Source organism: Mustela nivalis (assembly GCF_964662115.1).
Source record: "Mustela nivalis genome assembly, chromosome: 3".
Classification (NCBI taxonomy): Eukaryota; Metazoa; Chordata; class Mammalia; order Carnivora; family Mustelidae; genus Mustela; species Mustela nivalis.
The window spans coordinates 171,453,511-171,465,670 of NC_139022.1; the positions used below are offsets into that span (position 1 = coordinate 171,453,511).

The 12,160-nt window shown below is 40.8% G+C and overlaps 1 protein-coding gene across 1 annotated transcript in view; it reads left to right on the forward strand.

The window, feature by feature from the left end:
• Positions 1-12,160, forward strand: part of CTNND2 (catenin delta 2) — an 816,172-nt gene that overhangs the window by 331,075 nt on the left and 472,937 nt on the right. Inside the window, exon 3 of the mRNA XM_082723384.1 lies at positions 6,126-6,238. Coding sequence (XP_082579510.1) covers positions 6,126-6,238 — 113 coding nt within the window. The remainder of the gene's footprint in view (positions 1-6,125; positions 6,239-12,160) is intronic.

Here is a 12,160-nt window from a genome sequence, read left to right on the forward strand (position 1 = left end):
TTTTTTTTTTTTTAAATTGACTTTATTTTTTTTTTTTTAAGATTTTATTATTTATTTATTTGACAGAAAGAAATCACAAGTAGATGGAGAGGCAGGCAGAGAGAGAGAGGGAAGCAGGCTCCCTGCTGAGCAGAGAGCCTGATGTGGGCCTCGATCCCAGGACCCTGAGATCATGACCTGAGCCGAAGGCAGCGGCTTAACCCACTGAGCCACCCAGGCGCCCCTGGTGTCTTCACTTCTTAGAGCTCCATTTACACCACCACTTCCACGCTGAAGCTTCCCAGAAGACCATGCCGTGGTCATTGCCTTGCCATGATTCTCCTATTTATTTATTTATTTGTTTATTTATTTAAGCTTCTTTTGTTCCTTCTACACTCCATATCCAAAATCTCCAAAGACATTTCTTTACTCTCCTTTTTTTGTTTGTTTGTTTAAGATTTATTTATTTATTTGAGAGCGAGAAAGAAAACACACATGCTGTTGGGGAGGGGCCACTGGAGAGGGAGAGAACGCGTCAAGCAAACTCCACACGGAACGTGGTGTTGAGGTGGGCTTGATCTCACAACCCCAAGATCACCTGAGCTAAAACCACACTGGACACCCAACCAACTGTGCTGCCCAGGTGCCCCTTCCTTCACTCTTCTTATCTTTCCTTAAGTTCTCCCCTCCACTGACTTAATTTAGTAACACATATTCACTTGTAACTGGTATTACAAATTTCATGAAATTTATCCACATACTTTTATTTTTCCAGTTGATTTCTTGGGTACCTCTTGGCCTTATTAGCAACATTTGTGTCATGAATGTTCTACCTCAAAGTCTCTAAGAAACCCAAGGAATTATTCAATTCTGAGAGGTCAGTCATCCCTCCGACGTCAAACTGAGTCAGAACTGGAGAATGTCATCTTTCCGCCTACACCACAGCTTCCGTAGCCACAGTGGAGTGGAAGCTCCTTCATTGTTGTGATGATGCCCTAGGTGATTTTGTGGGTGCTGTTAGGCCACACACATCTCTGAGTTTGAGAACAGTTGCAGCTCTTCTACCTCCCAATTTTAAGGTCAGTTTCCAATTCCAAGCATAATAGGTCCTGAGAGTTCCCAACATGTGATATATTATGGTGAGAATAGCGCTCCGCATAAGCCTTTAGACCCTTGAGTTGGGGTAAAGTAGGAAACGACTATAATGTGAGCAAAAAAGCAGAAGGCATTTCAGATCCTGGTCTCTAGAGCTCAAAGAAATAAAAATTCTTTAAATAACAGGTCTTAATCTGAGTATGAATGAAATTGATAGTTTATATTGGCATCACATGCCCTCTATGTTAATGGACTTCCATGGCCTCTAAAACAAAAGAATTGAAAATATAGGGAGGATTTAGTCCAACGAATATTCATTAACTACTTTAATGCTACCCCTTCTGTCTGTCCAGACCTCCTAAACAACATCCTTTATCTCATTCTCTTTGTTATTTTGAAGGAAGAATTTCTTTCTTCCCCAAGGCTAAGCCTTTCACCTTAACATTTTTGTAAAGTAAGGAAAAAAAAAAAAAACCTAGGAAATAGCAGTGTTATTATGAATATACAAGGTAATACATGTAGAGCACTTGGGTCCATGAAGATGTATATAGTTAACAGATATTGATTGAGTAGCTGCTATGTGCCAAGACTGCTCTAGACACTAGATACATTGGCAACACAGCAGGGAAAATTTCTACCTTATATATGGTCCTAAAAACTAGGCACTCAATAGTGAGTACTCAATAAAAACTTATTTCCCATTTTATTTTTATGTTTTGTGTTGTTATATATGAATAAAATACAAGATTTTAGATGAAGAGAAAATTTCTCCTTGAGGACTTTGACATTTACTATGTATTCCTCAGTGAAGCACAGGGGAAAATTCACTTAATTACTTTCTTGGTTCATATACAGGATGACAAAGTAAACATTTATTGAGTGGCTATTTTAAAAAGGGAACATACTAATACCCATTTCCTTAATAAAGAAAATGTCAGTACAGTTAAGTCATCATAATAAATAAAACAAGCAAGTCACACAAAAGTAGCTGTTTGTTTTTTAATCCTATACTAGTGAGTAACATTGAAGAGAACATGTAAAAGCTTAAGTATTTGTCTGGTTAGTAGTTCATTTAATATATGAGTTTTTAAATATAGCAGAAAATATCCTTTTATACATCAAACAGGAAGGAAAATTGTGAATTCCTAAAAACCTTCCAGGTTTCAGCTCAGATAGAGTAACAGGAGCCTGCCGGTACCTCCCATCTGAAACAACAACACATACAGACAATATGAAACAACAGCTTTCAAGACTCTGAACTTTGAGGAGTGAAGAAAGTGGTTTCTAAGAGACACAAAGCAAAGAAGGTGAGCCTACCATTTCCCCAGCTACAACAGTGTAGAAAAGCAGACCTACAGAGTCCAGGGGTCTCCCTGCACTGGGGAGACAGCACTGACAGCCAGGGGGGAAAAGGGGCTAGAAAGTTTGGGGTAAAATACAAGAAGGGTGGTCGCTGCTCAGAAGGAGAACCCTTGAAATCTACAGAGGATCCACTTCTACCATCATCTGAGACCTGAGCATCCTGAGTCTGTAAGGAGGTCGCGGGGTGCAGGGAACGAACCGTTTGAAAGGATGGGAGGAAACACTACAACCAGGGGCCAGAAGTACGTGCCTGCACCTACCAGCCTAACTGGAAAACCCAGAATCCGTTGGACACGGAGTACTTAGAAGGATCCCCCTAGGTAAAGTAGAGGAATTTGCCGAGGACAAAATGCTGCTTTCTCTCCCCAAAACAAATCTGAAATGCAAGACCCAAGTGTACCAAATTGCATCCAAGAAACTGTGCCCCAGAACAGAACTTAAAACATCTGTAGGAATATGAAGATACCCAGAGCACCATAAGGTAAAATTCAAGATGTTTTATGTTCAACCAAACTGATATCACCATACGTGAGGAGGAGCAGAAACAGGGCCCGTACTGAGGGGAAAGATCAGTCCGCTGAGACTGAGCCAGATGCTAACGTTAGCTAGTCGGGACGTTAAAATAGTTTTTGTGTGTATGTTCCCTGTGTTCATAAGGTTGGGGACATGGAAGATATAAAAGAGACCCAGGTGAAACTTCTAGAGGTGTTTGATTGATCAATGTCTGAGATAAAAATATACTCGACAAGATTAAGAGTGGGTCAGATACTGCAGGGGGCAAGAGTGATTAACTCGACACCGACGGACGCTGCTATCCAAAATGAAACACAGAGTGAGGGGATAAAAAAGAACCTTCAAAATGAGCAAAGAATCCCTGAGCTGTCGGGCTATTCCAAGTCACCTAATGTGTATGTAATTGTAGTCACTGAAGGAGGCATTTTAGTGGGGAAAGGGGAAACAGTTTGAGGAATCAATGACTAAACGCTTTCCAGATCTAAAGGAAAAGAAATCCACAGATCCAGGAAACCCAGTGAACCCCAAGCATAAGAAATGTGGAAAACTATAGTAGGGAACGTTGTCATCAGGTTGTTCACCAGGGATAAAGAGAAAATCTTAAATGGAGGCAGAGAAAAAAAAACACTGTATAGACAAACAAATACATGAATACCGTGGTGTGTTTTTTTTTTTTTTTGTCAGAAACAATAAACAAGAGGACAAAACATCTTTCAAAAATGAGGGCAAAACAGTGTTGTTAGGCACGTAAAGCTGAGAGAATTCATCGCCGAAAGAACCACATTCCAGGAAACATGAAAGGAAGTCTCTCAGACAGAGGAGGGATGCTAGATGGAAATGAGGATCTACCCAAAGTGATAAGGAGCCTGAAAAGTGTGACTCGGGGTTTGGAAGGCAGCTTGCAGGAGGGTGTCTCGTCACCTCCCTCCCTAACCCCGATGCGGAGGAAACGTGCAGTGAGACCACACCCACCCGCGTAATGACTTTCCATCTACCTCTGAGGAATTCTATATGATCTTTGAATATTGTTTTTAAGGTGATACCGTTCTAAAGGGATAGCTTGGTTTTCTGTTAGGACAGATTCTAGATAAAATATAAAGCCTAGACATGAAAATCTTTTAGAACCTGCATATTTTTTGTGGAAAGGAGCTGCCAAAAAAAAAAAAAAGCTGTAGAACTTGCTGGAAGAAGAAGCAGAGATTAGGGGCACAACATGCATTCTGACAGAGGTGTTGGTATTTCTTCCTTACAAATAATCTTTGCTGTCCTTCAGAGTATGTAAGGGTAAAGATGGGAGCTCCCACAACAGCGTGCTTCCTTAGTTTTAGAACTTGAAAGGGAAAAGTTGAGCTCTCATGGGTAACATGTTTCTTTTTTTAATATTTTTATTTGAAAGAGAGAGTGTGCGAACGAGAGAGAGTGCATGAACAGGGAGAGAAGCAGAGGGAGAGGGAGAACCAGACCCCCCCCCCCCCAGCAGGAAGCCTGACGTGGGACTCCGTCCTGGGACTCCAGGATCGTGACCTGAGCTAAAGGCAGATACTTAACTGACTGAGCCATCCCGGGTCCCCTTTTAAAGTGTTTCTTACTTAGTTCCCCAAAATAATGTTAACAGAAAAGAAATCTGCTCTTGTGGAAAAGAACAAGGGAATTTTTCATGTATGCGGAGACACACCGTATCCTACTTTTCAAAGGTTATCACCCAAGAGTGTCTCAGGATAGCAAAAACAATCAACTCCTCTTTCCTGGGAAGACAAATCTTTGCAATGTTAGGAGTTTTCATTCTCCCACACTGACCTGTATTGTCAGTATTTTCCAGCATTTTTGTTTTCCCATGCCCCAAACAAAACTGCGCAGGTAATTTGGTTTTTTATTATTATTATTATTTCAAATTTTATTTATTTATTTGGCAGACAGAGATCACAAGTAGGCAGAGAGGCAGGCAGAGAGAGAGAGGAGGAAGCAGGCTCCCCGCTAAGCAGAGAGCCCCGATTCAGGGCTCGATCCCAGGACCCTGGGATCATGACCTGAGCTGAAGGCAGGGGCTTTAACTCACTGAGCCACCCAGACGCCCCAGTAATTTGTTTTTTAAAGAAATCAAATGTAGTTTGGTTATGTTGCAAAAACTTCTTCTGAATTTTTTTAGTTAAAATACATGCTTTGGGTGTGCGTGGGTGGCTCAGTTGGTTAAGCAGCTGCCTTCAGCCTAGGTCACTCCCAGGGCAGTCTCCCTCTAGCCTCTCTTCTCTCATGCTCCCTTTCTCTCTCATTCTCTCTCTCTCTCTCAAATAAATTAATAAAATATATTTTTTTAAATACTTGCTTTGCTATAAGTATGTTTATTAAAATACTTAAGTGCATGGAAAAACAAGACAAAGATTAAAATGTGGTACAAAAGTCCTATAACTGGAACAGCTAAAATACTTGACATACTGATTGCATTATTCTTCATTAACGTTGATCCATGAACAGGATCCGGCAGATCTGTAGAAGCATTCTTCATTGGTTTAATGGGGTTGTTTTAAGGTGATACAGCAAATATCTCAAAGGATCTTCACTTAGCAATTAGGCTATCGAGGATCAGTATCATTCCCATTCTGCTGAAATTTAAAGCCTACAGAAGCAGAAGTTTAAGCGTGATTTCTCTTCAGTCAACAATATGTAACAAGTAATGTTAGGGTCGAATTAGTAGAGAGAGGCAGCTAGAAGGCGTATGGGGATTAAACACAGTATTCCAAATGATAGAAAAGCTGTTTCTTGTAACATTTTACTGCATGTTACAATTTCAATGGAGGAGAATTAATATGTCAGGTGCTGGCCATCTGCCAAATAGTCCAGGCTGATTTTTCATGGTCGGTGCCTCATTAAATCCTTGCCCCGACGTTAGGAAATAAGTATTGTCAACCCATTTTACAGATGATGAAGTTGATACTTACCAAGATTAAATCACTTACCAGCCAGCCAGCAGACCAGCCAGCAGACCCCAGGACTCTGACACATACTCCGATCCGTCGGAAGTGCCAATCCCACTTGGATTTCACAGTGACATCCCCGGCTTCTCAAATTCAGCATCTCGGCAAATGTCATTTTTCCCCTTTGACCAGCACGTCATTTTGATGTGAATTCCACGTTACAAGTGGATGATAGAATTAATCTTTTTGGTGGCTTTATTTCAGGAATTACAGTTTGAGAGACTGACCCGAGAGCTGGAGGCAGAACGCCAGATCGTCGCCAGCCAGCTGGAGCGATGCAAGCTTGGCTCAGAGACGGGCAGCATGAGCAGCATCAGGTACTGGGCACCCTGCCTCCGTACACTTCTGGGCTGGGAACTGCCAGGGAAAGGAAATGGTGGTGTTTATCTTCTCCTTACAAACCTGGCAGTGGATCTGGAACATTCAGTGAGACGTTGGAAGGGAATTATAACCAATCTGATTTAAGATGTTCAAAAGGTGTCCAAAATGGCCTGATTTGTACTTGAAACTCTTTTTAACAAAATTAACACCTGCCCTGAATGCAAATTATGTGTAATTTTGCACAAAGGAAGGCTTTGCATTGAGTCAACTCTCTGGAAAATCAGGAGATGCCATATCGCAGTCTCTCAGTTCCGTTTTTTTTTCTAAATGAGCCAGAGGTGTAGGTTCCTGAAATGAAAGAGAACGTTTCGATGTCACCTGTCTCGTTTGCTTCCGTGTGATACTAAGTTGCAAAATTGTGCCTCAAATATCAGCCACGCATGCAATTCTCCTGGGTAAAAATATTTTGAATTCATAGACAGAATAATTATTCAATGAGGGGTTGGTTTGAGGTCTGAAAATGTTTAAAAACAAAACATAGTCACTGGACCACAAAGTAAATTATCAACTCTAGGACCATGTTTTCATGTTAAAAATGTGTGTGTGTGTGTGTGTGTGTGTGTGTGTGTGTGTGTGTGTTGTGTGAAACAAAGTTACACAACTGTCATTTTCAGTGATGCATTGTACTTTCCTGCTATCTTGTTCTATGTCGTATTTTTGAGGTTCACATTTTAAGGGAGTTGTCTTCTTGAAGGAAACTTGCTGTGGCAGGTCAACATTATAGTAACTTAATAGCTGTGTCTCATTCATGCAACAGGTAGAGGTAGTGGATGGTAGTCAGGGGGCTGCTTCTCTGCTTTCCCTCCCACAGTTATTAAGGACCAGCTTCTCTTTTGAGGGCTCTGCCATCCCCTATGACCTCACTGTCAGTTGTTTTGCCCATTGCATCACTGCACGTACAATCCATTGGTGCAAACAAGTCACGTGGCCTCTCATAGATGGAGGTTGGACCATGGCCACTGTGCTCAGAGAGGAGCGTGAGTCTCTTAGCCACCTGCTGTGACAAAAGAATTAAAATGTCCTTGTATCTTTTGCTCTAACATATTTTATCATGGTAAGAGTGCAATTGTAGTCAGAATGTTTCCTATTCGAGTCACTTGCCATCAGTCTTTTAAACATTGTTCCTTTTTTTCCTTAACAATGGTGAATCTACATGGATATCATTGTACTCTTGTTAGGCTAGCCTGCTTGGACAGAATATCGTTTTCTATTATAAAACATTATTTTGGACCCGCGGGAGCATATCTACCTCTGCATCCAAGTACCTAGGTTATAAGTAGCTGTGATTCCTCAAACAGACTGGCCAAACTACCCAAATTAACCAAAAGAGAATGGACCAAAACCAAACCAAACCAAAACAGAACAAAAAAGTGCATTGGGTTTCCTCGAAATTGTTTTCAGAAGATTGACTGGTTAAAGATGGTAAGACTGAGGAAGGAGAAAAATAATGTTTATAAATGAGTATTTGATTCATTCCGTGTGGTTCGACATATTTGAAGAGCTTTTTTTTTCCTTTTTCAAATTTTTATTTAAATTCTAGTTAACATATAGTGGAATATTGATTTCAGGAGTAGAATTTAGTGATTCGTCACATACATAAAACATCCAGTTCTCATCACTGGATGTGCCCTTCCTTACTATACGCTGGCTAACTGAACATCAATTTTTGAAGAAAAAGTATTAAGAATTTGTAATAGCCAAATTGTAACCACATTTTGGAATAAGACCAGTGTGCAGATTGGGTCTTAAATTCTTCTGAAATCCAAGACACAGATTATACACCTCCCCCTCCTCCATCTGATTCTTTTTTTTTTTTTTTAATTTTAAATGCTTTTGGTTAAAGGTGAGGTTTTTTTCCTACTTCCTGAGAAGCTAAGACTGTTAGGTTTCTAGGTCCACACACACCACTGAATCGACATCTATTTTGCTTTTCAACCCACTGTTTCTCTATTGGTCAGATTACCGTTTTCCATTCTTATTCCTACCTTTCTGTCTGATATTTTTGCACACTGTACATCTTTTATTTCATTTCATCCCTCCACTCCCCAGCCCCAGCTCGGCACAGGTCTAGGGAACAATATTACATCCTGTGCTTCAATTTCCAACTTCTGATTGGGTCAGAAACAAATAATCTGATTCATCCCGTGACGGACTTGTAAGAAATTGGTCTTACTCTTGAGAAGGTGAGATAAATGTCCTAAAATGGGTGACATCTGATGGCAGGCGTAGGAGATGGTGGCTGTGTGGGTTATGAGCCAGTTGAGGGGACTGTGGTGAGAGATAGTAGCCCAGCAGAGAGGCCATGTTGTTCCTAAAGGATAAACATGCTAGCTCACTTCCCATTCGACCTGGCTGCATTTCAGAGGTTACCTCTATGAGACTACCTTTTTAATTCTTAAGAACTTTCCTCCTCCCTCATTTGATTTGATTGAATTGATTTCTTTCCTTAGGTATCTTCTTTCCATCCAAGGTATCTTGAATAGAACCCACGTTGAGCTACAGACGTAGACAGAAAAATTAGCCCCGACAACTTTTTTTTTTTAAGATTTTATTTATTTATTTGACAGAGAGAAATCACAAGTAGACGAGAGAGGCAGGCAGAGAGAGAGAGAGGGAAGCAAGCTCCCTGCTGAGCAGAGAGCCCGATGTGGGACTCAATCCCAGGACCCTGAGATCATGACCTGAGCTGAAGACAGTGGCTTAACCCACTGAGCCACCCAGGCGCCCCAGCCCTGACAACTTTTGATTCTTTATTCTATATCCTGTACCCCTGGCTCTCAGCCCATGATACACAATAATCCTGGGTTAAAAAAAAAAAAGTAGTAAATTATAGTGCTAAGTGCACATGACACTACCTAATTATTTCTCCTTGTCAGATAGCTATATGATGTCAGTTTTCATTAAGCCTGATTATTTTGTATATTGGAAATCTCTAATGTATGAATCTGTACTTGAGTAATACAAGCAATTTACTGATAATTCACTGGAGGAAAGTCTAATACATAGCTTCCACTGTTCCTTTATTTATCATAGCCTAGTTGTTTGCTTGGCTTCAGAAATTCTTTGGAAATTCCAGTCTTTATTAAGCACAATAGACTAACCTAGTTAGCACATCAAAAGGAATATTTTAAAAAATTTTTAAAATAGAATATAAACAATTTTTTTGAAAAGGGAGAACAGGTAAAGACGCCTTTGATACTTTAGATGTTGTTTCCTAATTCTTAGGGATACTAGGGAGGGGAAAAGAGAGCTTCTTAGAGGAAATGAAAGAAAATCAAGTGTCTTTCAGACTTTTTAATGTAAGTGGTAAAAATGGCTAGTAAATAGAGTTTCGTGTTTTCCTGCCTTTTACTGATGATAGGAAATTCTCTATCTGATTCCTAAGACCTTCTTCCTGGCCATCACATTGACCTTTGAAATTCTTTGAACAACTTTTATTAGTGTGCATTTGTAGCAGTCTACAGTGTAATAGTCCGCGAGTGGACACGTGAGAACATGGAGAGGTTGGAGAAGGGGAGGCAGGAGCTACCCGCGCCACAGCTCGTCAGCCCCTGCATCCAGGCAGCCAGGACACACGTAGCACAAATAGGAACATGGTAGCCTCTCTGACTCTTCACAGACTTTGCTAAACATCCACGTGGGTACTGAGGCTTCCAGAATTCAGATCAATGAGTGGGTTAAGTGTTACTGTTCTTCTACAGAGGAATTACTGGTGCTTCTTCTGGCACCTGCGGACCCACCATGTGCCTTATATCCTTCCTATCTTGGCTTTCCTCACTGTTTCCAGCCCAATCCTTTCCATGCTGTTGGCACCTGCTCTCTTCCCATGAGAAAGTTTGGTTCCATCCTTTCTCCCGGATTCCTCAGAACCAGCCAGACCTGAATCAGGGACATTACTCATCCAGATGATGCCCTTTATTTACGGTCATGATCAGATCCCCTTGCTTAGTAGCTCACTCTCACCCCCTGGCCAGCTGGGATTACGTGGCTCTGCCCATCACTCAGGTCTCGGCCTGTGCACGCTCTTGGTCTGGCAGCGCTGTAAGCCAGCCTTTCCCTCTAAGGCTGGGGGCCAAGCACTGCTCTTCACTGTCCCATGGTCTGAGGACTTGTATATGCCTACGCCTTGGCCATATTCTCTGCAGACTCTAGTAACATTCTAGCTCATCCTTCTGCCTGCAGTCTGTCCAGATCTGTCTCCCATGTGGGGTGTGATTGAGCTGCATACTACGTAGAGCAAAACCATGTCCTTGAAGGACTCTTTGCCACTTCCATAGCCACACCGCTCTTTCCCGTCTCCAGGCACTAACCATGTGATCCCTTCTGTCTAGAATGTCTTCCTTCTTTCACTTGGTCACCTCCTCCTGTGGATCCAGTTACCCAGCCAGGGCTCACATCTTTGTGAATGTCTTCTTGATCTGTCCAAATTAGACCAGGTGTCCCCTGCCTGCAGGTCATTAGAACTTATCAGAGCGTTGGGGATGAGACTGTATTGACCCTTCCAGGAATTCCCTGTTGCAGAATGTTTAACCTTCACTCAAAGAATGTAAGGGGATTTTCTAGAGTGCTACTGAGAATTTAAGGACATCAAAGTAGATGACCCATCAAATTCCTGATTCCGACGGGCAGCAAGAGCACAATGGCAGAGATCCTGAGCTCAAATCACAATTAGACCTATCTTACGACCTGACTTATGGCCTTAAAAGCCTGACTCTCAGAAACCCTGATGATGATGATGGTGTTTTATAACAATGGTCTCAAGCTCAGAAACAAAGGAAGTCAAAAATCCAAAGCCAGAGAGATTTGCCACGTAAGAAATTCTCCATTACCAGCTTTAAAGGTGGAGGAGCTATGTGATTCACAATTCCTATGGCTTCTGAGAATGTCCCTGACTGACAGCCAACAAGAAGAAGAGGAACTTGATGCTGTAACCAAAAGGAACTGAATTCATCTCACAGCCTGAATGATTATTCTCTTGAACCTCAAAAAAGAAAAGTAGCCCAGCAGAAACTCAGATGGTAACAGAGAATCCAACCATGCTACACACCTGAATTTTACAAAACTTACAAAACCGTTAGTTTAAAAAAAAAAAAAAAAGGACATTGCTTTAAGCTACTCAGTTGGGGGTAATTGGTGATAGGGCAATAGAAAAATGTGTACGATGCTTTTCAACTGGTTGTGCTAGATATATACTACAATAAGTTGAATTACAGATGTTTTCAGAAAAATAAACCTTATTCTATGACCATGATTATTTCATTCAAAAGTTTAATATGCATGGCCCTTTTTAATTTTTTTTTATGTATGTATGTATGTGTTTGGATTGGCGTGTGAAAACCATCTGTGGCTTTGATTCTATGAAATAGAGGTGTTTGACTGTGGAGTAGAGTCATTATTTACTGTGGGATAGGACTACCAAATAAAGCTGTCATCTTTAGCCTCACCATTTTTATAATATAGATAGCCAAGACTCTGACTGGAGTTGAATATACTTAAAAAGATAAAACATAATATGTAATATAAACTGCTTGCTCTATATAAGATGATACTCTTTTTTCCCCACAGATGAATTTTTGAATTTCTTGCAAACAAGTTTTCACACAAGCCTGCCATTTTGGGGAGAGTAGATGCAGAAGGAATTAATGTAGTACATGTTACCAAAGGTCATTCTCTTTATTAACTAACTTCTGTGAGCTGAAGTGCCAGCAATTCTATAAACAGAGTCTAAAAATCTTGTGCACACTTACAAAGAATTAAGGCTTATTTCAGAGAAAATGTTGATTTCTGGTTAAATTAGTGAGAGGTGAAGAAACATTAGTCAAGTAATCACATACTTTTTGTCAGAATGAAATATATTT